The 27,891-nt window shown below is 37.8% G+C and overlaps 1 protein-coding gene across 1 annotated transcript in view; it reads left to right on the forward strand.

Moving 5' to 3' along the window:
- The window catches only part of LOC150089561 (uncharacterized), a 90,045-nt gene that overhangs the window by 57,087 nt on the left and 5,067 nt on the right, over positions 1-27,891 (forward strand). The window contains exons 3-6 of the mRNA XM_090389537.1: positions 8,829-8,900; positions 15,630-15,722; positions 18,939-19,007; positions 24,266-24,313. Of these exons, the coding sequence (XP_090245663.1) occupies positions 8,829-8,900; positions 15,630-15,722; positions 18,939-19,007; positions 24,266-24,313 (282 nt within the window). The remainder of the gene's footprint in view (positions 1-8,828; positions 8,901-15,629; positions 15,723-18,938; positions 19,008-24,265; positions 24,314-27,891) is intronic.

Below are 27,891 nucleotides of genomic sequence, written 5' to 3' on the forward strand. Positions count from 1 at the left end.
TTGTGTATAAAAAAAAAACCTTATCTCAAAGATTACTTAAACCTTTGCGACTTGTGCTGTAAATGGAACAAATATGTCTGTCAGACACTTTTTTTTTTTTAATTATAAAAAAAATGTAACTTTTTTTTAAAATTGAAATTTGTTTTATTAATTATGATATGCAAAACTCAGTTACAACACATCATATTAAAGAAAAATAAGTGAAAGAAACTTCCAATAACAATAATGTCTGTGTTAGAATTCCCAAAGTCACTCATCCACTGAATTGAAACAAGATGTTCATGTGGTATCTGCCAGATGCCATAGCTGTTTGCATTTCATTTTGGTGAAGCCAGCAAAACAAATGCACAAAAGAAGATTAGATCACTAGCATCACACAGATGCCTTGTGAGGAGTGGATTATAAGAAACATATACATGATGGCTAGTGCGGCATCTATAAAACGAAAACAGAAAATACTATATAATCATTTAGGGAATATTGATGGGGAAAGGTACACATGAGGATTTGATTTTATTTTCAAATAAAAGAAAAGAAGAAAAAAAAAATTTAAAAATGCTGTTTGTAGAGAGAAACTTAAATTCTGCCAAGGCAGCGAAGTTCCATCAGACCAGATGCCACAGCTACATGTTAAGGTCAGTTATGTAAGATTTTGGGAACCTCTCTGAGATTGGAGAAGCACCAGTGTATTACCAGTCCATAAAAGTAATAATTTCAACAATGAAGTGCATGACTACAGACCAATCGGTTTGAATTTAGTGGGTAGGGACAAACATGGAGGGAATGCAGTAGAGTTTTGTTAAATCTTATTGGGACCATAGGTGGCTGCACAACAGGAGACAGAAGGTCATAATTAATGTTATTTATTATTTGGTTTTTAGGAGCATTAGCAACTAAGGCCATATTGCTCCGGGGATATGCGGTGGTCATTCCCCGACCTTTCTGCATCCTCCGTATTTGGTGGTCACGGGCTCGAACCCTGGTCTAATCAAGAAGCGTGTGCTATGCACTGTTGCTCCTGCCCACTTGGCTACGGAGGTGCCCGGCCCCGAGTGCCAAGCAAGTGATCAAAGCGAATTTCAAAGCGCCTTCTCTAGAATTAATAGATTTCAGAGAAATTTCAAGTGTTTATTAACTAAGTTATTTTCATCTCTTCTAAATAAAGAAGTAAGCTTTTCAAAAAGAAAGGAAAGGTACCTTTCTTCTTCTTGTATATAGAAATAACACACTAACCACTAATCTCTAATCACTTGGTCACTGATGGCACCGTTCCTGCCTCCACATGGTGGGGCCAGTAACCTGGAGGAAAAGTTATCCTCTGGGGCTAAAAGGAGTAACCATGGATTATGACAACTTTCCAGTACTTGAGCTTAGACGCTCATGTCATGACTTAAATGAACCCGAATGTGACGAATCACAATCACAATCTAAGAGACTACGCAGAAATGAGAATCAGCAGGAATATCCAACGTTCCTCATATTACATTCTCTTTCTGCCAAACCTGTGAGTGCACTTTCACCATTTCTAATCCAGAAATGTTTGGAAAGTGTGGCCGGTTCACCGAAAATGGTGAAAAGACTCAGATCTGGAGATCTGCTAGTCGAAACAACTAAGCACCAGCATTCTCAGGCTCTACTGAAATTATCAACTTTCGGCGGAATACCAGTACAGGTCACCCTTCATGCCACTTTAAATAGTTCCAAAGGAGTAATAGCAGAGTGGGACCTGATGAATGTCACTGAAGATGAGATAGTGGAAGAACTAAAATATCAAAAAGTAGTTCAAGCAAAGCGGATAATAATTAAAAAAGATGGTGAACTTGTTCCCACTAGGAATATTATCCTTACATTTAGTACACCAACCTTACCATCATGTGTCAAAGCCGGATACCTTAATTGCCGAATACGTCCCTACATTCCAAACCCAATCAGATGTTTCAAGTGTCAAAAATTTGAACACTCGCAAACAGTATGTCGAGGAGACGCCATCTGCCCAAACTGTGGCTCTAAAGCTCATGCACAAATGGACTGCAATGCAGAAACGCCACAATGCCCAAATTGTAAAGGCCAGTATCCAGCATACTCAAAAGCATGTGAACTCTGGAGGGTAGGAAAAGAGATTCAGAAATACAAAGTTGAACAAAAGATCACCTACCAGGAAGCTAGGAAGAAAGTTATGCTCAGTATGCCAAAAATTACCTATGCTGCGGCAGCCAAAAAATACCAGTCAGCTGCAACACAAATGGCAGTCACAGTACCTCCATCCATCTCAATTGCCGACTGGGCTCGATCAGTGCTGTCATCCCCACAGCAGACTCCTACAGAACAATGTTGTTGTTGTTGTTTGGTTTTTGAGGAGCATTAGCAACTAAGGCCATATTGCTCCGGTGCGGTGGTCATTCCCTGACCTTTTCGCATCCTCCGTATTTGGTGGTGACGGGCTCGAGTCCCAGTCTAATCAAGAAGCGTGTGCTACGCACTGCTGCTCCTTCCCACCTGGCTACGGAGGCGCCCACAGAACAATGTAAAGTGACTTGTGCTAACAATACTCCGCTAACAGTCCCACCAACTGATACTCTACCAGAAACTGTGAAATTGAAAGCATCATCCCCAAATATTGCACAACAACCATGCTCAGGAAATATGGACATTGATGCTGGTACCCTGCAGGATGAGACAATCTTAGATTTACATGCAGAAGATGATATGGACATTGGGCATCCTAACTTCCCAAAAAAGAAAAGATGAAACTAGAATGACACAAGCAGGCTGGATATAAAAAACAGACACATACACAAAGAACCATACAATCCCTAAAACTAAATAATGCAGAATATTATACAGTGGAACTGTAGAGGTCTACAAAGCAATATATTTGATATTTATGACCTAATCAAACAGCACAGTCCAATCAGCTTCTGCCTGCAAGAAACCAATCTAACCCCACAGGTGACTCCAGTGATTAAAAATTATAGTATCTGTCAACAAGACAGAAGCAATACTAACTCAACCAGAGGAGACGTAGTCATACTAGTTGACAACAAAATTCCTACAAAACAGATATCCCTGCAGACCACATTAGAAGCTGTAGCGGTACGTATCGTTTTAAATTTTACTTTAACCATAGTCTCTGTATACCTTTCCCCAAACAAAGAATTCACTGCGAAAGAACTGGAGGACCTTATAAAGCAGCTTCCATCTCCTTTCATTCCTAGGAGATTTCAATGGGCACCACACTATGTGGGGATCTTCCCAGATAGACAAACGAGGAAAACTTATTGAAACAGTTCTTGACAGCCAGAATGTCACGTTATTAAACACTGGTGCTGACACTTATATTCACTTTCCCACCGGAGTATCTACTGCCATAGACTTATCAATATGTTCCCCAAAACTATTCCCAATCATTCGGTGGTTAGTTTCAAGTAACCCACTAAACAGTGACCATTACTCAATTATTTGCAAATTGTAAACAAACAGAACCACACATAAGCCAGCCGCATAAAATGGAAATTTTCAAAAGCAGATTGGAACAAGATCACAGATTCAATTTCCTTTGATAATCAAGTCATCAAAAGCCAGTCCACAGATAAAGTTACTGACCACATTACTGCACAGATAATAACAGCTGCAACCTGTGTTATACCAAAAACCACAGACAGTCCTCGCAGACATGCCAATATCTGGTGGAATGATGCGTGCCGTGATGCCAAAAAAGAAAAGAATAAAGCATGGAATCGATTTCGCAAGTATCCAACAACTGACAACCTGATTAATTTTAAGAAACTTAAAGCAAGGGCACATTGTATGCAGAAAAAAGCAAAAAGACTCTTGGATCCGGTTCACTTCCACTATTACTGAAAATACAGATTTAGAAAAATCCGGAATAAAATCAAAAAGCTGAATGGTAAATCGTTCCCCGAATCAATGCCCATTATAAGCTGGAAAGGTAAAGACTTCTCCTCTCCAATAGAAATTGCAAATGCCCTGGTAGATTGCTTTTTCCAAATCTCTGCAACATATGCACAGAGCATATGAGTCTACTTTTAAACAGTAAAAGCTAATGCAGAAAAGCATAACCTGAACTTCAATACAAGGACATCTCCTCCATATAATCGACTTTTTACACTGTTTGAACTAGAGAGCTCTCTAAATAGGTCGGGTGATAGTGCACCAGGGCCTGATGGGATATACTATATAATGCTTAAATATTTAAACAAACAAGCTTTGAATTCATTACTAATATACTTCAACCGGATATTCTCAGGCTACTACCCTCTTTCTTGGCATCACTGAGTAGTTCTAGCCTTTGCTAAACCTGGAAAGGATCAATCAGATCCACGAAACTATTGGCCAATATCTCTCAGCAGTTGCCTTGGTAAGACACCAGAAAAAAATGATTCACGCTCATTTAGTATGGTATCTAGAATCTCATTCAGTGATGAATAAGAATCAGTACGGATTTTGGAAAAATCGGTCAACTCTAGACCTTATGGTCAAGGCAGAATCCAACATACGCAATGCTTTTATCTGTAAAGAACATCTAGTCATGATCTGCCTGGATATCAAAAAAGCCTTTGATACCACCTGGCGGTATGGCATACTTCAAAATCTGTATGCCACAGGGCTCTGGGGTCAGCTACCACTAATCATACAGAGTTTTCTAGAAAACAGGACCTTTCAAGTGCGTTACTGCAATTCACTAACCCGTACATTTGTCCAAGAAGAAGAGGTCCCACAAGGATCAGTTCTAAGTGCAACGCTCTTTGCGGTTAGGCTAAATAATGCAACAGAAAATATTCCGGCTTATATTGACACCTATTTATATGCAGATGATCTTACTATATCCTATCACTCACAAAGCATGCACTCCATTGAGTGACAATTGCAGCTCTCGATAAACAAAATAGAGTCATGGGCATCCTGCAATGGCTATTGTCTCTCTGCTATCCACTTTTGCAAAATGCGTCAGCTCCATCCAGATCCGGAGCTAATATTAGGAACCCAAAAAATATCACTTAGCAAAAGTATCCAGTTCTTGGGCCTTATACTTGACACTAAACTTACCTTTCAGGCACATATACTACAAATACGAACTCAGTGCATGAAAAAGATCCTCAAAGTTATCTCTCTTCCATGACATGGGGAGCTGATCGCTTCATTCTTCTACATCTATATCGAATCTTAATAAGATCTCGTCTAGATTATGGAGCCCCAGTTTATGATTCTGCACGAAAGACAGCATTGGCTTGGCTCAATCCGGTCCAGCATAGTGCTCTCAGGATTGCCTTAGGGGCCTTTAAGACATCCCCAGTGCAAAGTATGTATATAGATGCCAATGAACTTCCACTACATCTTAGGAGAAAAGTATTGGTTCTTAATTATGCAGTCAAATTACGTAGTCACCCGTCTCATCCCATCTGGACATATCTTTTTGAACCGCAGTGGGAAAACTTATACAGAAATAAACCCAACGAAAACAAACCTGCTGGTATTCAGCTACAAGAGCTAACTCAAAATTGGAACATCTACCTTGGAAATATCTTTCAAGCTACAGATGCAGTACAGGCACCATGGGCAATGTATATACCACATTGCGATAACTATTTTCTTCAGTGGGGAAAACACTCCTTATCGAACCACAAGCTTAGACAGTTACATGCGAATCACGCATTGACCAATGCTCACAGTCTTCAGATATACATGGACGGCTCCAAAACTGATATATCCATGGGAGCTGCAGTAATGAGTCCTACATCCACTGTCTCTGTCCAATTACCACTTGAATGCAGTGTTTTTACGGCTGAACTATAAGCAATCAAAATGGCTTTATAACTCCTTAACGATGTTCCAAACACCCAAGTAATAATATATACAGACTCTTTAAGTGCTGTGAATGCCCTACAGAATAAATCACAACATTTGCATCCACTTCTCTCACAAATCAGGTCACAGTTATGCCAACTCAACAAAAATAAGTGGACTGTCACGTTTTGCTGGATACCCAGCCACGTTTTAATTCCAGGAAATAAGCGTGCAGATGAAGCAGCAAAACACCCCACTTGCTTCGATTCCATCCCAGTTCCTTTTTCTGATTATAAACCAGTCATACGGCGGATATGTACTGAAATGTGGTCTGAAATGTGGCATAATCAAACAGGTAATAAACTTCTTGAAATAAAACAGAATCTACAGCTATGGAGATCCAGTTCCCGATCAAACAGGCAGGAAGAGGTCGTGCTGGCAAGAGCACGAATTGGCCATACACATCTTACACACCTATTTCTACTACTAGGAGAAGATTCTCCACTTTGCCCGCATTGTAGTTCCATACTTACTGTGAAACATATCATTGAGTGTGCACATTATCATTCAGCTAAAATCGCATGTTTCAGATCTTTAATTAGCTCACAAAAACCTCTGCAACTAAGCCATATACTTGGAGATGATGCCACTTTATCAGAACTGTTCACTTTTCTAAAAATGATCAATGCATACAATCACTTCTAGAATAGTCTCCTTTCCTATATTGACAAACACTCCAAAGTAACAGGCGCAATATGGTCATAGCAGCCCTTGCGTCAATAACTCCCACTCTAACAACACTCCAACAACAACAGAGGTGCCCATAATTAATGATGAATGGCAATGGGCTAGTATTAGAAATGGGGTTCCTTGGGGATTAGTGGCATTGATGAAGAGATACAAGGTGGGATCTCAAAATTCCCAATGATTTGAATCTTGGGAAGAGTAGTTAGTGACCAGCGTGAAATAGCATTCCTTCTGGATGACTTGGATAGGCTTCAGGAAATGTCAGATAAGTGAGAAATAATAATCCTGAAATAATGTATACATTTGGAATGGTAAAATTAAAAGTACAGTCAGTTCTGCTATAATTCGCATTTTTGCAATGCAAATTTGCTCCAATGTGACTGATATATTAGGGAACAATGCAGTATAACACGATTTTCGCATTGGCTCATGTGCGATTTCGTCTGAGAGTAACACCAAGTGAACGAAAACTCAGCACCAAGCTGAATAGCGACCTGCGCAGCTATACATCCAAGTTTATGAAGCTTAAAAAATGTCAAATGTGTGAGAGCTATATTTCCCATTTACTGTAGTTGTATTGGTCAGAGGTCAGAGACACACTTATCATTTGCTGTATTCACAAGATAACAGGTGATATTGTAGGTCGACTCATGTTTTCAGGAGCTCGCATTTCTCAGTTCGAACAGAAATTTCGTGAGGCAGGATAGCGTAAGTGGAGGAGCACATTTCTGGAGGCCACAACCATAAAACAAAAACACTTGGCAGTTCCCGGTTTATTGGGCTTTTCTGTTAGTGCAATCTAAGTATAAATGTGTAGTAAACTATCTTACTGCATTTGCGTTAATAACATTAGCTGGAATTATGGGTTTTTATGTTATTATGGAAAAATGTTTCCCCCTTCCACAAAATCTTCAATCATATAAAAAGCATAAATAAATTTTCAGAATCTTCTCTTCATTCCTATTTTTAAAGCTTCGTAAACTCTTCTCACTTGTGCAATTTGTGCATCCCGTGTTCATCGTTATTGATTGCTTATCTTTTTTACTGTTTTAAATTTTGCAATCCAAAAAAAAAAAAAAAGAAAAAAAAGAAAATGTCAGTGAAGAAATATCAATCAAGCAAAATATATCTTGTCAAGGTAAAGTGCTATATTTACTGTAATATTTATTTATTTATTAGAAATTTAAGATATTTAAACCTGTGTTATCATCCGTAGCCAAGTGGTCAGGAGCGGGAGTGGCACATGCTCTTTAAGTAGACCGGGGTTCAAGCCCCTGACTGCTAAACACGGTCGATCTGCCATCGCACTGGACCAGCGTGGCAGATTATGGTCCATTTCCTTCAGCATGAATTGTTGAGGAGGCTTCCATCCTGCAGTGGGTTGATAATGGCTGCAATTTACTTATCAATTTTATTGGGTTTCTAACTTTTTTAGTGTTTTACTTACCAGACTGAACATTTTTTTTTTTTTGAGTGCTTTGCCCCTATCCCTATTTTTCCTATAAGCCCTGTTGTTTTTGTTACCCAAAATACCATAATGCAGAGACTTTTAGGAACACATGTACTGCATTATAGCAGAACTGACTGTACAAGGAAAAAGAATTTTGTGATACATGAACATTGTTTTTTGTGCAGACAGGCAACAAGGAGGGACCATAGTGTCCAGACAAGATTTATTGAACAACTGCTAGTTAGAGATGTAATTCCATTGTATAATGGAATTATGAGACTGCACTTGGCAATATTGTATCCAGATATGGAGGTCACACCTAAATGAAATGCAAAAATATTGTTGAAAAGGCCCAAAGACAGATATGTCTGGTAAGATTGGTTAAGAGGTGCCTATATGAGGAGAGAGAGATTTCTTCTAGTATGTGGGATTAGAGCTTTAGTGAACCACTGAACTCGTCAAAAGGTTAGCAGCATACTTGCATATTTTGAAGCACTGGTTTTTATAAGATGTTGGGATATTTGGAATATTATAACAAAATTGGAATAACATTCCAGTTCATTTTGACTCAGTGAGACCTTTATTTCGGCACGTAGTATCTGTTCATCCATCACAGCATGCACAGAGCATGCTGTGATGGATGAACACAGCATGCACAGAGCATAATCTTCTTCACTCATTTCTGCAGTCGCATATAACTATTATTAAACTCAGTAGTGAGCAGCTTTATAATGAGGTCTTAATATCTACATGTTACAAGATTTAAATAAGAAAGGTTGTCATTAGCTTCCTTTATTTATTATAAATTATCTGTTTTCACTTTCAGGCAGACAAAGAAAAAATAATTGGTGAATGTTTGCACGAAATTCCTCCACCTGCAGATGAACCAGTTACTGGAGTAAGTAGACAGAAAAAATTTTCAATCTTACATTTTTGCATATCACATTACTAGAAAATAGATGTATCCTAGCTACATAAATGTCATTTAATTCTATCAACTATCACAACTTTGAGAGAGTATTTGATCAAATCTACTTTTGTCACTCAGTAAATTTTTAAATATTAATGATGCAGGATCATAAATTTGTACTTTAATTTGTTGTATGTACAAATATTTTTGGGGATTTCTTGATTTCCATTAATGTCTAGTCTTGTGGATGTCTATTGGTAGGAGGAAGGGTCCCAGGCCTAATGTCTTGTAGGGAGACTGAAATTAGAATTTGGGCTCCCTACAGGAAAAGATGGGCTGATTGGGTGTGACTATTTGCCCCAGTGTGTGTGTGCTGTTTTTATATACTCCCTGTCTGTAATTGCCAAGTAGTTTCTATTCCAGCACCAATAAGATGAAATTTAACAGTTTTTGAGGGTGAATTAGGGAAAAAGGACTTTCAAATATGAGTAAGTTGGCAACCCTAAAGTATGCACACCACACATGAAGAAATGTAAAATTTTTTAAAGAGATTCCTTTAACATATACATTCTGCTTCAAACAGGTTTGTATTCTTAAATAAGAAAACATTTGACCATTCAAAAACATAGGATACAATAGCCTGTTTTTTACATTTACCGTGTGCTTCATATTTTGGAATATTTTAAAAAGCACCAATGAAAAAATTCTAAATTTATGCTAAGTTACTTTGTCTCTTTTGTCCACTAAGTATATATGAAGAGTTCAAAGATTTTATGAAGGGAAATACTGTTTCCTCTGCATTTAAAAAATTGGATTTTTTCTTTCACTCTTGGTGTTATGTTTGTACAGTCTGTACAAATCGCAAATCCACTCTACCATGGAATATTGTTCCAACATCTGGAGTGGTGGCCCCCAAAACTTTTCTCAGGCTTCTAGATTCCATTCAAAAGAGTGAAGTTAGGTTATTAATGACACATCAATAATAGTCTCTCTACTCTGTCTCACAGATTTTCTGTTTCTGCTACATGCCTTTTCTATAGATACTTCCATTGGCACTGTTCTTCAGAACTAGTGCTAGTAGAGGCGTATGATGCAAGAAAGCAAGCTTATGCAGCAGCATCGGCCAAAAAAAAAAAAAAAAAAACCCGCTACCATTTCACCCCTCTGTTTGTTCCAAATACCTGTCCAGTTCAGCCTTAAATTTATTTAGGCTATTAACTTCCACAACAAAGGATGCAAGTCTGTTCCACCAACCAACTACCTGCTGGCTAAAGGCAAACTTCTGCACATCTATCCTACAACTTTCTTTCCTCAATTTGAATTTATGCCCTCTCAGCTGATTATTCTGAGCAAGAGGAAGAATCCCATCAGCATTGAGCATGCTCAAACCATTCAAGGCTTTATTCACCTCTATCAGATCACCTTGCAGATGCCTAGTCTCCAGACACTGTAATTTGCAAAATTTAAGCCTTTCTTCTTAAGAGCAACCCTTTAATCCATTCACTAATCTTGTTGCCCTTCTCGGTACTCATTCCAACAGCTCCACATCCTTCTTAAAATGAGGCCTCCAGACCTGTATACAGTACTAAAGGTGTGGCCTGACCATTGCCTTATACAAGGGGATAATCACCTCTTTATCCCTGCTAGAAAAATTCCTCTATATCATTGACAAGACACTATGAGCTACTCTTGCAGACTGTCTGCACTGCTCAGAAAACTTCATATCTGCCTGCACAATTACCCCCAGGTCCTTTTCTTTCTCTGCCACTGTAGATAGCACAGAGTTGATATGTCACTCTGGGGTTACTGCTTCCCATATGTAGTACTTTACATTTGTCAATGTTAAACTTCATTTGCCACCTCTCAGCCCAGCTGCTCAACTTTTCTAGATCCTGTTGCAGCAGCGTACTGTCATTAGTGTTCTTAACAACCCTATCAACCTTCATATCATCTGCAAACTTGAACATTAAGCTTGATATATTATCATCAATATCATTTGTAAATACAGAAAACAACAATGGACCCAACACTGAACCCTGAGCGACTCCATTAATAACATTAGTCCATGATGAGCAGTGTCCATTGATTACCACTCTGTCTTCTCCCCCTCAACCACCCGTTTATCCATAACAGCAATTTGCCTCCAATGGCACACTGCTCCAATTTGTGCAACAGTCTCCCATGTGCAACAGTATCAAAAGCCTTTCTAAGATCCAAATATATGATATCAAACTTATTCTCTACATCCAGTTCCTTTGTGACTACATCATAGTATCCAATCAAATTGGTCAGGCAAGACTTTCCCTTAACAAAACCATGCTGTGTCCGAGCTATAACTGAAGTCTTGTCTAGATAATCCTGCAGTGCTTCTTTAACCGGTGCCTTCATTAATTTTCGTGAAACAGAAGTTAAACTAACAGGTCTATAATTACTTGTGTCGCCCTTTGATGCTCCTTTGTGAATTTCGGTCACATTTGCACATCACCAGTCCATGGATACCTCCCCTGAGTCCACAGAAGCTCTCATAATTATGGCTAAGGGTTTGCTTACTTCCTTTGCTGCCTCCTTTAATATAACGGGTGCCTTTTTTATGTTTATCTTCAAAAATTTTTCCTCCACTTTTCTCTCAGTTATTACAAAATCATCTAGCTCACTGCCAGAGTTTAACTCACCTCTGGCATTCCCTTCCCTGAATAACTCCTCATGGGTGAATGTAGATGCAAAATACTCATTTAGTTTGGTAGCCACCTGAGCAGGATCATCAACAGTTGAACCATCAGTATCCAGTGGACCAATCTGATTCATCCCTTTCCTTCTAGAGTTTACATAGGTAAAGAACTCTTTGTTGTTTTTCTTTGCACTCTTTGTCAAGGATTTCTCATAATCTGCCTAATCTCCTTTGTGACTTAGTTACAGACCAGCTTATATTTATCATAGGCGTCCATATCACCCATTAATTTATATGTATCCCATGAATTTTTCTTCTCTGCCATGTCGCATTAGTTCATCTGACATCCATTTAGGCCTCAACCTTGAACAATATTTCTTAGTTGGTACGTAAAGCCTAGTAGCTTCCAAGATAAATTCTTTGAATGCTTCCTATTTTGAATTTGCTGTTGGTAACATCATCAGTTGGTCCCACCGTATAGAATTTAAATACTGTCTCAGACCACCGTAGTCGCCGTTATGAAAGAAAAAACCCTTTCCTTTACCCCTGATGGTAGTTACCTCTTTGAGTAAATCCCACTTCGGCACACTGCGATCACTGCCACCTAGTGGTTCCTTTATCTGCAGATTCTTAATGCATGAAGAATCATTACTGATAATCAGATCAAGAGTATTACTCCCTCTAGTTGCCTCCCAAACATGCTGATGTAGAAAACAATCATCCAATAAATCCACAAAAGCCTCGCTAGTGTGTGAGTGACCAACCAACAAATTCCAGTCAATATCTGGGAAATTAAAATCTCCCATTATAAGACTCTGATTTACTGGCCCACTCTATTTCCCTGTACAGTTTTTTATTATACTCATCAGAGTCATTAGGCCTATAACACACTTTTACTCTCAATTTTGATTTCCCAGTGCTTATGTCACACCAAACTGACTCGACACTGCACTGTCCAGTGATGTCGACTGGCTGCACTTCCTTGGGTTTTGTTTCTTAACTAATAGCATAACCCCTCCTCCCTTCCTCTCCTGTCTATCCTTCCTGTACACATTGTACTCCCCAAATTCCAGTTCCGCATTCCTTATATCTGTGTGACACCATGTCTCTGATATCCCAACAATATCTGCCTTTGATGTTTTGAGCAATACCTCAAATTCATCAAATTTATTTACCAAACTCCTAGCATTGGTGTATATACAAGTATACATGCACCTGTTCCTATTCTTAGCTACCCTAACACAACCCATGTGTTTACTTGTATGTACCGCAATGACTACCAGCAGTCTCTGAAATACCCTGTATCAGGATTTCTTATAATGGGGATTTTAACTTTCCAGATGTTGACTGGAATTTGTGGATTGGTCACTTGCACACACTAGAGCATATATTAGAGAGGCAACACAAAGCAATACTCTTGATCTGATTATCAGCAGAGATTCTTCATGCATTGAGAATCTGCAGGTAAAAGACCAAATGGATGGCAGTGATCATTGTGTACTAATGTGGAAATTATTTAAAGACATAACTACTGTAAAGGGGTTTTGCTTTTGTAAGAACGGCTACTGTTGTCTCAGACAGCTTTTAATTCTGTGCAGTGCAATCAACTGATGATGTTACCAACAGCAAATTCTACATGGGAAGCATTCAGGGAAGTAATTATAAAAGCTGCTAGGCTTTTCATACCAACTAAGAAATACTGTTCAAGGCTTAGACCTAAATGGATATCAGATGAACTTGAGACTTGTAGCAGAGAAAAAAAATGAATGGGATGCATATTTTTTTTTTCACGAAAACCCTAAACACAAAAGGTATTAGAACCTATAGTACTTAGTACCGTGCTTGTGTTGGACGTTGAGAAGATGAAAGAAGATATTTGTTGACATTACACTTGAACTTCTGTACACTAATTTTCAGGAAAGACATATGAAGGAAGGTTGTTCCAGAAAATGGCATTTGAATGAATAAATGAGCAATATGAAAAGTTGGTTCTGTGAGTTTGAAGTTGGACAGTAAATGGATGTTGGCTGGTGGTGGCACATGTTCAGACTGTTTTGAAAGAGAGAGCAGGAATTATAGAAGCCAATTTAGAAGAACATTGCCCATGGAAGTATCTGTAGAAGAGGCATGCAGCAGAAACAGTGCGTCTATGAGAGAGCGAGTGGAGAGACTCTGTTAGAGATGAATCATTAATTAATCTAACTGCCCTCTTCTGAATGGAATCTAGAAGCCTGAGAGAGGTTTTGGGGGCACCACCCCAGATGTGGGAACAATATTCCACGGTAGGGTGGATTTGTGATGTGTACAAAGTGAACAGCTGTTTGGAAGAAAAGTAACGCCGAGAGCGAAAGAGAAAACCAAGTTTTTTAGATGCAGAGGAAGCAATATTTGTAATGTGCTTGTGCTAATCTCTCTTAGCACAAGCATATTTGTAATGTGCTTGTGCCAAGAGAGATTAGAAGTCAGGGTAATCCCCAAAAGAGAGAAATCAACTTGCCTAGAAATCAGAGTATCACCAAAGATAAGCATAGGAGCAGTTAAAACTCAGTCTTCTAAAACATTACTTTAAAATCAACTAAGTTGTCTTTGCCCCACTGGAGAATTATCTGGAGATCGGCATTTAAGGAATTGGTAGCAGATATTCGAGATCTTGAAGCTAATTTGAGCAGGGCAAGGTTTCTCAAAATGGAAAGTGGAATGCAATGTGCTATCATTGGCAAAACTATGGATTTCCAGTCAGTGGAAGGTCTATAATATACAAGAGGAAAAGAGTGGAGGAAAGAACTGAACCTTTGGGGACACCAACATTAGTGGAGAAGTTAGAAGACAGAGAACCATCTACCATCACCCTCAGTGAGCAATCAGAGAGAAAATTGGATAACCAATTACAAAAAAAAGTTGGCAAACCATAAGATGGACACTTATTGAGAAGACCTTTATGCCAAACATGATTGAAAGCCTTTGAGGTGTCAAGAGCAAATGCTTGTGTTTCACCAAACTTTTCCATTGAATTTGTTCATAAATGGGTAACATAAGCCAGAATATCACCAGTGGATCGACACTGATTTGTCAACGATCACCACACTGGTGATCGTTGAGTGGAGAAATGTCATCGGGACCTGGAGCTTTCTTAGCATCAAGATTTGTTAAAATCTTTCTGACATCCTTTTGACGGAAGACCACAGGAGGCATTGAATGGAACATGTTGGGAATGGTGGGAGGTATTTTTCCTAGATCATTAATACATGAGTTGGAAGAAAAATGGGATGCTAGCAGGTCATCTTTGGCTTAAGTGACAACAGAACCATCTGGTTTTGACAGGGGTGGGAGCAGAGATGGGAAAAATTTGTGGCCAATATCTTTGGCAAGAGACCAGAATGCTCAGCTACCATTAGGGCAAAAAGCAAGTTTTCTACTCTTAGCCTCTTCAAAATTTAGTTTGGACTGATTAATAACTGCTTTACAATTGTTGCTAGCTTTGGTTTAGGCAGAAAATGTAACTGAACAATTGGAAACAAGCCAATTACAATATGCAATGTTCTTCTCTTGGACAGTCTTAGCACATTTATTGGAAAACTGAGGTTTAGATAAAGTCGAGATTTTAAAGTGGAGTGTGGAATAAAGGATTCCATTCCTGCAAGAATAATTTCGCTGACACGATCTGAGCAAATGTTGACATCAGAAGTTTTTAAACAGTAATCCAACCAAGTTAAAGAAGAAAAGAAATCTTGCAGGTCATCCCATTTTGCATTAAATTATAAGGTGATACATATAAATTAGTTTAATCAAGGCATAAAAGAGGTTAGGCAAGCTAAGGCAGATTATGAGAAGTCTCTAGCAAAGAACAGCAGCTAAGCATAGAAATCTTTGGAAGGGATAGGCATTTTCTGGTGGTGGAAATACTGTGTGTGTGTGCGTGCGTGCGTGCGTGCGCGCCAGATAAAGAAAAAGTTCATTTATTTGCATCATTTGGCTATATTAATACTTAAGTCATGTCAATACTCTTGACATTAAGGATATAACAATGCTGTTCTTTTATATTTTACCAGGAAGAAGAAGAAAAAAAGCGACAAGAACAAGAACGAGCGATTGCAAAGCACCAGGAGGACATTACTACTTGTGCTTTGAAGAAAGAAAAATGGGTAAGTTCATATAAGAATACACAGTCTTTTGAATGCTGTATGTTAAATTTTGCAATAGTTAAAGTGCATGTGATCAAGAAAAGTTTATACTCCCCCACATACAACTTAAATCACATTGAATGAGCAAAACCTTTTTGGATAATTGCAGAAATTTTCTTTCCAAATCATGTTATGACTAGTATGTCATCACTAATTAAAAATAAGCAATTTGCTAATGAAAATTAAAATACGGTTAATTCACAATCCTGAAGTTTGTCTAGAGCCTGTCTAAAATGTTGATGGAACTGATATTTGGGTCCCACTAGTGAGTCAAGTGTACTGAATTTGATGAATTCTGGTCATTCTGCAACAACCAGATCCTCTGCTTGCATCTTCATGGTGGTGGAACTGTTAGTAACCTGTATACTCCATGTGCAAGGCCAGAACCACTGCATCTAGTGTATTGAAGATGACTGCCTAGGTGTGAACCAACATAAGCAGGGGTTGAGGTTGTGGAGTCCATATCACACAGAGGAATGCCGTTTCTCCGTGTCACCTTGCAATTATTAGGTGGTAGATGACTGTCATCATCTGGTGCACTACTACCACTTTGGATATTGGAGGACTGAAGTGGTGCCCATGTTTAGTGTTTAGAGAAAAACTCTAAGAACTCCCATATACTCAGTTGTGCAGTATGGGATGTCTCTTGTGGTTATGAAGGGCATCATAGCGAGATCTAATATCCCTTGCATTTTAGAGACTACAGCTCTAAAATGAGTTTTGCAGGCTGGCAGCTAAATAGTCCAATGAATCGAACCTCTTGGTAACTCTAGGAGGCATCTGGATCAGCTAATTCTGGGATCTCCAAACTTTTTGAGAAGCAGGCCTTTGTCATGCAGAGAAACAAAACTTATACCTACCTATATCTACAGATTCAAAAATAAATCGAGGGATATGTAATATAAAATATACCAGTTTGTTTATATCAAATTTTAATTATTACTTATTTATTGTGCTAGCAATACAACAAAATTAATTAGTACTTTTTTCTTGTAAAATTATAAAAATACAGCTAGTAATACAACAAAATTATAATCAATGCACTGAATGTGGTTGTAGAGTGCAACTAAGTTCATAATATCGGGTTTTAAAGTACTAGTTTCAATTCTTAAAAAGTCATGTAAATGCAGGTCAGTTAGATGTGATTGTATTTTTGATTTTACATATTTCATTTTTGAAAAAGTCTGCTCGCATATACATGTACTTCCAAAAATTGATGTAACCTTGCAAAATTTTTAATTTTTGGATAATCTGACTGTGATAATGTTGAATAAAATTTAATTAGATTTTCATTTTTAATGAAAATCTAGCCGCAAAATTTTCCTCCAGCAAACTAATGTTTTGAACAAAATTTTCAGTGGAAAAATTACAACTAGGCATGTTTTTAGATAAATTACTGCAACATGGAATATGTGAAAAATTATTCCGAAGTAGTTGACTTTTAAAAAACTAGTTTTGTTTCAAATGCTTTGACATTATAATACAATTCATTGACAAGTGTGTCTCGTTCTTGTAGTTTCATATTAAGAAAATTCAGGTGTTCACATATATTTTTTATAAAGGCATGGTTCCACAAACCATTTGAGATCTGACAGTTCCGGAACAGGTTTCAGTTTTTTGTTCATAAATAGATCTATTTTGATCCTAAGTTTAAAAAATCGCTTCAACACGTTACTACAACTTAACCATCGTACTTTAGTGTGGTACAACAAATCACCATATTCAGTCTCGATTGTTTCAAGAAAATTTTTTTTAAATTGCCGCTGATTCAGACCACTCTTGCAAATAAAATTTACTGTTGATATTACAGTTGACATGACTGAATCTATGCTCAAAAATTTTCCACACAAAGACTGCTGGTCAATTGTACAATGAAATTGCACTGGTTTTTTAATATTTTTACTCTCAAGATATTTTTTACTTTCGATACTGAAGCTGACCCATGAACCCAATTTTAATACCAACCATATTTTTAGCGCTATGCATCATAACCATTGATAGCAAATCCCAATTCAGTTTGAGGCTGTCAATTGATTCTAGCACACTCAAAAATATATTTTCACCTGTTGTATCTTTCAAGCTTTTTATTGTGACTAGCTCTTCAGTTACTGCAAAATTTTACACCTTGGATATAAATGAGTAATTGAACTGTATGGCTTGTATCTTCACTCTGATCAGTTGCTATTGAAAAATGTGCGAATTCACGAACTTTTTCTACGAGTTGATTTTGAAAATCGGCTCCTAAATCTTCAATTCTTCTCGTTACAGTTGACAAGATAAACTTAGATGCAAAATACTTTACTTTCTCAGGACATAGTTCTGAAATTGGCAAACAAATTCGTTTTACAAATTCTTCATCCATAAAGGTCCTTTCTTTGGCAGTGATTTGGGAGGCTCAAAAACTAGCTCTAACTGCAGATAAATTTTGACGAGTAAAGTTCTAATCTGTTGTTGACTTTGAAAAGTTTTGGTTAGTTCTTGTTTTTTCTGTCGCAAAGCTACTTGAAATTTATCGTAATTTGAGGCATGTTTTGTGATTAGTGACATTTGTTTTTCTTTAAACTTTTATTTTGTGAAATTCTTGTGAATATTTTTCTTTTGTAATTATTTGTTAGGAGACAGAGACCTAACTGCCCTTTTAAAACTAGCTGTTCAACACAACTAAATGCACCTACTGAAAAGTGAAACTGCGCGACACTTTGAATAAAGTTAGTTTACGTTCATTACAGAAGCACACCAATAATATTTTTAGATTAAATCAAGGATGGGCACTAACTTCCCCATTTTTAAAAATAAAAGCAGTTGATTAGACAAAATTTAAATTTAGAAATTGTAAAATCTAAATTCCAATATTTAGTCTTTAACATCAAAATCAAAATTTTCAGCCCAAATATGACAAAAAAGATGGCAAATAGTCTAAACCTAAAAATAAGTGAGATAAACCCTGGTGCATTTTAATTGAAATGTCCTGTATGTACTGATTTAGATATTATTATAAAAAAATTTCATATAATTACTGTATATAGTTATTTCAAAGGATATTGTAGTCTATGTAAAGTACTTATTAGATAGATCTGCTATAGAATAAAACTTTTTTAAATTAAATCTGAATGTGTGCGCACGCGTATTATTATTTTTTTGGTTATTTTTATAAAAGCTTGCATGTTTTGTTTTCAGTTTAAGGAGGATGGAAATTATGACTTTGCAAGAGCCAGAAATGAAATCCTAAGCAAGAAACTTGGAGAAGTATGTACCAATATATATATATTACTTATTTATAATACATAGTATGATACATTGAGCATTAGCAAGGGCACATGATGCGAGAAAGCAAGCTTATATATCATCAGCCAAAAAAAAAAAAAAAAAAAAAAAAAAATGCGCGCGCACACACACACACACACCCCCCCCTTCTCATTTCGCTCATCCACTCGCTCCAAATGTTTGTCTAGTTCTGCCTTAAATCTGTTTAAACTATTAACTTCTACAACGACAGATGGAAGTTTGTTCCAGCAATCAACCACCCACTGGCTAAAGGCAAACTTCTGCACATCTATCCTACAACTGTCTTTCCTCAATTTGAATTTATGCCCTCTCAGGTGATTATTCTGAGCAAGAGGAAGAATCACATCAGCACTGAGCATAATCAAACCATTCAAGTCTTCACACCTCTATCACATCACCTCGCAGGTGCCTAGTCTCCAGACACTGTAATTTGCAAAACTTAAGCCTTTCTTTGTAAGAGCAACCCTTTGTTCCATTCACTAATCTTGTTGCCCTTCTCTGTACTCGTTCCAACAGCTGTACATCCTTCTTAAAATGACGCCCTCAGATCTGTACGTAGTACTCAAGGTGTGGCACGACCATTGTCATATACAGGGGGATAATCACCTCCTTACCCTTGCTAGAAAAATTCCTGTGTATCATTGACGAGACACCATGAGCTACTCTTGTAGACTGTCTGCACTGCTCAGAAAGCCGACCGGGCTAGCCGAGTGGGTAAAGTACCTGCCCGGCAACCCAAAGGTCGCGGGTTCGATTCCCGCCTCGGGCTTGGATCAAAGTACTGCAAAAACCTTGGGAGGTGCAATATGGCCACAGAAGCCGATGCGCCAACAACTACCAAATCAAAAAAAAAAAAAAAACTGCTCAGAAAACTTCATATCTGACTGCATAATTATTCTTAGGTCCTTTTCATTCTCTACCACTGTCAGTGTAGTACCACACAGTTGATATGTTACTCAGGGGTTACTGCTTCCCATATGCAATACTTTACATTTGTCAGTGTTAAACTTCAGTTGCCACCTCTCAGCCCATCTGCCCAACTTTTATAGATCCTGTTGCCGCAGCGTACTGTCATTAGTGTCCTTAACAACCCTGCCAACCTTCATATAGTCTGCAAACTTGTACATTAAGCCTGATATACCATCATCAGTATCATTTATAAATACAGAAAATAACAATGGACCCAACACTGAACCCTGAGCGACTCCATTAATAAAATTAGTCCATGAAGAGCAGTGTTCATTGATTACCACACTGTCTTCTCCCACTCAACCATCCTTTTATCCATAGCAGCAATTTGCCTCCAATGCCACACTGCTCCAATTTGTTCAGCAGTCTTCCATGGCAACAGTATCAAAAGCCTTTCTAAGATCCAAGTATATAATATCAAAGTTATTCCCTGCATCCAGTTCTTTTGTGACTGCATCATAGTATCCAATCAAATTGGTCAGGCAAGCCTTCTCCTTAACAAAACCATTCTGTGTCCGAGCTAAAACTGAAGTCTTGTCTAGATGATCCTGCAGTGCTTCTTTAACCAGTGCCTCCATTAATTTTCGTGGAACAGAAGTTAAACTCACAGGTCTATAATTACTTGTGTCGCCCTTTGATCCTCCTTTGTGAATTGGGGTCACATTTGCACATCTCCCGTCTATGGGTAACTCCCCTGAGTTCAAGGAAGCTCTCATAATTATGGCTAAGGGTTTGCTTACTTCCTTTGCTGCCTCCTTTAATATAACTGGATAGATCCCATCCACCCCAGGTGCCTTTCTTGTGTTTATCTTCAACAATTTCTCCTCCACTTTACTCTCAGTTATTACAAAATAATCTAGATCACTGCCAGAGTTTAATTCACCTCTGGCATTTTTCTCCCTGAATAACTCCTCATGGATGAATGTAAATGCAAAATACTCATTTAGTTTGTTAGCTACCTGAGCAGGCCTCAACAGCTGAACCATTGATATCTAGTGGACAAATCTGATTCATCTCCTTCTCTTCTAGAGTTTACATAAGTAAAGAGCCCTTTGCTGTTTTTCTTTGCATCCTTTGCCAAGATTTCTCATAATCTGCCTTTGCCTGCCTAACCTCCTTTGTGACTTGGTTATAGACCAGCTTATATCTATCATAGGCAACTGTGTCTCATGATAATTTGTGTCCCATGCATTTTTCTTTCCTGCCACAAGTCTCATTAGATCATCTGAGATCCATTTAGGCCTAAATCTTGAACAATATTTCTTAGTTTGTGTGAAAAGCCTAGTAGTTTCCAAGATTAATTCTTTGAATGCTACCCATTTTGAATTTTGTTGTTGGCAACGTCAGTTTGTCCCACAAAAACCTTGCTAGTGACCAACCCACAAATTCCAGTCAGTATCTGGGAAATTAAAATTCCCCATTATAAGACTGTCTGATTTACTGGCCCAATCAATTTCCCTGTGAAGTTTTTTATTATACTCATCAGAGTCATTAGGACTATAACACACTCCTACTCTCAATTTTGATCTACCAGTGCTTATGTTGCACCAAACTGATTCAACACTGCACTGTCCAGCGATGCCGACTGGCTGCACTTCCTTTGATTATGTTTCTTAACTAATGGCATAACCTCCTCTTCCCTTTCTGTACACATCGTACTCTCCAAATTCCAGTTCTGCATTCCTTATGTCTGTGTGAAACCACGTCTCTGATATCCCAACAATATCTGCCTTTGATGTTTTGACCAACACCTCATATTCTTTTACCAAACTCCTAGCATTGGTGATACGTATGCACCTGTTTCTATTCTTAGCTATCCTAACACAACCCATGTGTTTACTTGTACCGAAATAACTCCCAGCAGTCTCTTAAATACTCCGCATCTTGTTTTCTAGGCTGCTGCTCATTCCAATAGAAGCAGTGCAAGTATCAATTTCACCTCAGGGGTGAAAAAGTATCTACTTTTGCACCCCTTGTATTTAAGTGTATCCCATTCTTGTAAAAACAGTATCTCCTGTTAAAAAGCACAAATCACACTGAGAAAAGTTCTAACCCACGAGACTTGTACAGTCTCCCAGAGCCAAATTGGTTGACAAGGCTGTCATCTTATACTTCCTCCTGGTGTGTCTGGGCTGACACTTTCAATTCTACCTCACATTTTCTCCATGTTGCTGTGTACTTGCTAAATTCTCAGATTTTCTACTCTTAATATCATTATTACTAATGCATACAATATCTTCTTTTGTGCCCTTAAATAGTGATAGCTGCTGTACATTGTAAATTTTTTTTCTGCAGTCAGATATACCCTGGGCTTGTTGCATCTATCCTTTTTACAAGTAATATTTCCTGTTTTCCTGAAATCCATTTGAAACTTTTGTCAGTAACAATTTTGTCACTGACAAAAGTTTCCTCTTGCGGGACCAGTTCACTCTGCCATTGGAGGATCTCATTAGGATTGCTTAAGTGTAATCCTCAGCATTGTGCTGGGCATTTGATTGTGTAAAGGGTCCCTCATTTTAATTTATTTGAGGGCATCCAACCCCTGTTCCTTAAGCCTTTACATAAGCCCATCAGAATGCTGACTTGGTACCCAAGATCATCACACTCTCTACAACAAAAGCACATAAACAAACCCCCTCTCCCCCAACTGTATCACGTGCCACTACAGATTACTTTGAAAAAAGTCCCAAGTAGCACAGTGAGTGTAGCTAAGATTCACAAGAGACAGTTCTCTTGCAATCCAAAGCATTCCTGCAACTTTGACCTTTTTGCTTTGCTGCTCTTGTTTGAGGCACAATTCTTGTGTAAATGTAATTGAAAATTAAAATTATCTCACAAACTAAAGAAGTAAGAGTATAACAACGCATGTCATTACCTGATTGTATTATGTGTGTATATTACATTTCTAAATAATTCTACTGCCTTTCTGATACCTTTGCTAAAGGCAGAAAAAGATATATCAACCTATGGAATTAGAATCTTCAAGCTACTTATTCACTGCGATTGCCACTATGATGCACTACACAATTTATGAGATAAAATACTGTGCCAAAATCACTGATAACAAAGGCTCTAGGGATAACAATTTAATAAGTCACAACTTATTAAATTGTTAGCTCTCTTTCTCTCTCTTTGTATCATCAGCTGATGCAGGAGTCAATTCCTTTATATTTTGCAGCCCACAGCTGTATAGTAAGCCTTAAGGGTGACAAAATTTACTTTTGTAATAATAAATAAAAAATACACCCTTAGCAAAAAAGGGTGCATTTTTAAATTTATGTGTATGTACATTTAAAAACTACCCTAAGAATGGTATTATATACATGTAGGTATTAATTATTTGATTTCAACCCTTCTAAAACTCAGTCTTGTCTTATATCTCGCAAAAAGGATTCTTCTACTCCTATGCTTATCTTTAGTGACACTCCGATTTCTAGGCAAAATGATATATCTCTTTTGGGGATTACCCTGACTTCTAATTTCTAATCACATTACAAATATTGCTTCTTCTGCATCTAAAAAACTTGGTTTTCTCTTTCGCTCTTGGCGTTACTTTTCTTCTAAACAACTGCTCAATCTGTATAAATTGCAAATCTGCCCTGCCATGGAATATTGTTTCCACATCTGGGGCGGTGCCCCCAAAACCTCTCTCAGGCTTCTTGATTCCATTCAGAAGAGGGCAGTTAGGTTAATTAATGACTCATCTCTAACAGAGTCTCTGCACTGGCTGTCTCATAGACATACTGTTTCTGCTGCATGCCTCTTCTACAGATACTTCCATGGGCACTGTTTTTCTGAATTGGCTTCTATAATTCCTGCTCTCTCTTTCAAAACAGTCCGAACACGTGCCGCCACTAGCCAACATCAATTTACTGTCCAACTTCAAACTCACAGAACCAATTTTTCATCTTCCTTGTTTATTCATTCAACTGCCGTTTTCTGGAACAACATTCCTTCATATGTATTTCCTGAAAATTACAGTCTACAGAAGTCCAATGTCAACAAATATCTTCTTTCATCTTCTCAACCTCCAACCCAAGCACAGTACTATAGGTTCTAACACCTCTCGTGTTTGGGGTTTACATAAAAAAAAAAAAAAAAAAAAAAAAAAAAATTAATATGTACATTTTTTTTCTAATTTTTCTTTGACTTTCTACTCCATTATCAAGTTGTAACTAAGTGTATATATATATATATATAAAATAACTCTTTTATATAATTGATGTAAATGCATGATTGTTCTCTTTCAGGTTGAGAGTGCTGTCCTGAAGCAACATGAAGAATGCCAACATGAAGCTGTAAGCATGTTTTGTATATCATGTTAATGTGTACTATTGATATTAATATTTTGTTTAATTGCTAGTGAAATTTCATATATAGTTAGGTGAAGAATAGAGAAAAAAAATCTGAGTATAATTAAGAAAATAATAATAATAATAGAGAAGGTTGTTTAAATTATTCCTTAAGATAGCAGTGGAAATCTAAAACTATCCCTGATTATGCATAATTTTTTTTTTTTTTCCATGTCCTGAGGTCTTGCTAAACAAAATATTTTTAAAAAAGTTTGGTTTAGCAAGTTAAATTTAAAAGCTAGGTGGAGAACAATGATAAAGCTTATGAATTGTTAGGTTAGTGAATTAAGCTTTAAGGGCACTGAAAATTTTCAGAAAGGAAATAACTGATTTGTAACCCCCATCTGTGGGTTGAACATGTATAATTAAATGTAGGCACCATTCAGCAGTAGCCAGACTGGCTACATTGTATGGTGTACAATCAAACAAAATTTATATGCTTTATTATTAGCCTAAGGTGCAAGGAAGCCTGAGGCTTATGCTGCACCAGCCAAAAAAAAAAAAAAAAAAATTCCCGTGTTACCCTGAGAGAAAGAGTCAGAAGTAGAAGAGAATCACCAAGAAAGCAAGAAAGAGAAGAATGATGATATCCAACTCAGGACCCTGAGTTTGCCAAACCCATACTCACCAAATGTGAGCCCCTGGGGTCGCTGGGGATCCAGCAGAAGCAAATATCAAATTCCAATTCAGAAAGGGATTGTATTCTCTGCTGTACTCAGGACAAGATTGGATAAGGATTGCACCTCATTGATAACAAAGCCTGTTGTGAACTAAGAGAATCGGTATATATAAAGCATTTTTGGTGGTGGTGTATTTGTATGTGATCCAAGGCTAGTTCAGTTGCATGTGGGTCTGCAGTAAATATGCTGCATTCGGCAGGGATCTGCTCAGATATGGTAGCATCTGGGAAGACAGCTGCAGATACAACAGACACCTCTGATTTTTGAACCTTCTGTGAAGACTGGCAAGAAGTCAGCATGTTCAAATCGGTGGGCTGAAAAGAACTGCAGGTAGTCATCACATAGAGTATTATCCTAACCCCAGTTGCTAAAAGAGAAATTCCAGGTGGGAACACGAGCATGCCAGGGTGGAAGGGATTGCCTAGGTGATGGGGCAGTCAGCAGCAGCATTTGATGAAGGTCCTACTATGATAACTTGCTGTTCTCTGCGATCATCGGCCCCAGGTGCCAAGCAATTCTGTGATCAAGTGACTGCTCTGAATTAGCGCTCTTTCTTGAAGTAGAAATCGTTTCCTTATTTAAAGTATTTATTAACACACAATTAAATAATCTATAGTAAAGAAAAACTTTTACTAGATTAAGAAAGAAAGCAATCTTCATTGCATTTCATTTTAATGGGGATCTTTATTCTCCCGTTGAAGACAAAGTGCTGCCTGTTTAGGCTTGAGGCTTACGTCTAACATAGACAAATGCTCTGTTCACAGCTCTGCCAAATTACTAATGTCTGTTTAACACTTTTTGCTTTCAGCTTTTCTGACCACAGTTTCAATCCAAGATAGAAAACCACAGGAGTGAGTCAACAATTTGTAAATTTGTATTGGAAAGGGCAGAAATATTTTTGGCTTTCTTCTCATTATGGCTGAATTAATCAGCCCTCTATGCAGGTTGTTTGACAAAAATATCTGTTTTTTTTTTTTTTTTTATGAAAACCATAAACATGAGGTATTAGAACTTATAGTACTTAGTAACGTGCTTGGGTTGAGAGGTTGAGAAGACAAAAGAAGATATTTGTTGACATTAGACTTGAGCTTATGTAGACCGTAAGTTTCAGGAAATACGTATGAAAGAAGGGTGTTCCAGAAAATGGCAGCTGAATGAATAAACAAGGAAGATAAAAAGTTGGTTCTGTGAGTTTGAAGTTGGACAGTAAATGGATGTTGGCTGGTGGCAGCACATGTTTGGGCTGTTTTGAAAGAGAGAGCAGGAATTATAGAAGCCAATTCAGAAGAACAGTGCCCATGGAAGTATCTGTAGAAAAGGCATGCAGCAGAAACAGTACGTCTATGAGACAGTGAGTGGAGAGACTCTGTTATAGAGGAGTCATTAATTAACCTAACTGCCCTCTTCTGAATGGAATCTAGAAGCCTGAGAGAGGTTTTGGGGGCACCACCCCAGTTGTGGGAACAATATTCCACTGTAGGGCGGATTTGTGATTTGTACAGGTTGAACAGCTGTTTGGAAGAAAAATAACGCTGAGAGCGAAAGAGAAAACCAAGTTTTTTAGATAAAGAGGAAGCAATATTTGTAATCTGCTTGTGCCAAGAGAGATTAGAAGTCAGGGTAATTTCCAAAAGAGGAGCATCTGTAGCCAGGTGGGCAGGAGCATCAGTGCGTAGCACACACTTCTTGATTAGACTGGGGTTTGAGCATGTGACCACCAAATACAGAGGATGTGGAAAGGTCAGGGAATGACCACTGCATATCCCCGGAACAATATGGCCTTAGTTGCTAATGTTGCTAAAAACCAAACAACAAACAATCCCCAAAAGAGATATATCATTTTGCCTAGAAATCGGAGTGTCACCAAAGATAAGCATAGGAGCAGAAGAATCCTTTGGTTATTTTCTCTCAAATTATAAGGAAAAAAGTTCGAAAAGTAGGGTTGTTTTTCCCTTTAACTGGATGAACATCCGAAGATGCATATATGCGTTCAAGTAGCAATCATGTTAAATTGTGCAGCATCACCTAAAAATGATTCTGCTAAAAATTTAGAAGAAAAATGACACATTACCAGGAGAGTTTTTGAAGCATACTAGCTTCTCATCAGTTGAGAAGTGGTCTCTGATAGAGACCAACTGTTGAAATATCCTCGTTTGGTTCTATTGTATAGCGTGAAATGCAACAGACATAGGTAAGACTATGATTTAATTGCTTTGAAAGGGATAAATCATCTGTGAGCATTGCAAACATAGTATGGATTTTTTTTTTTTCCCCCTTGTGCAGCTTCTGAGGTCCATGAAGTCTGAGAAACCAATACATAGCTGGAATTATGGAATAAAACTGAGTCTTTCTGACTCACCATTGGAACAGCCTTTCTCCATCTTTTTCACAAAAAATGCATGAAGAATCACTACTGATAATCAGATCAACAGTATTATTCCCTCTAGTTGCCTCCTGAACATGTTGCTTTAGAAAACAATCATCCAATAGATCCACAAAAGTCTTGCTAGTGTGTGAGTGACCAACCCACAAATTGCAGTCAATATCTTGGAAATTAAAATCCCCCATTATAAGGCAATCTGATTTACTGGCCCACTCTATTTCTCTGTACAGTTGTTGTTTATTATACTCATCAGAGTCATTGGGCCTATAACACACTCTTACTCTCAATTTTTCTTTTCCCATGGTTATGTCATGCCAAACTGACTACGTTGCTCTGTCCACCCATGTCAACTGGCTGTACTTCCTTGGATTTTATGTGTTTCTTAACTAATAGTATAATCACTTAGGTATATATGGAACTTTCCAGAAGTTATATTACAAAGTACATTAATATCCAGGCTA

This window comes from Mastigoproctus giganteus, chromosome 2 (genome assembly GCF_048544385.1).
Source record: "Mastigoproctus giganteus isolate SK-2022 chromosome 2, ASM4854438v1, whole genome shotgun sequence".
NCBI lineage: Eukaryota > Metazoa > Arthropoda > Arachnida > Uropygi > Thelyphonidae > Mastigoproctus > Mastigoproctus giganteus.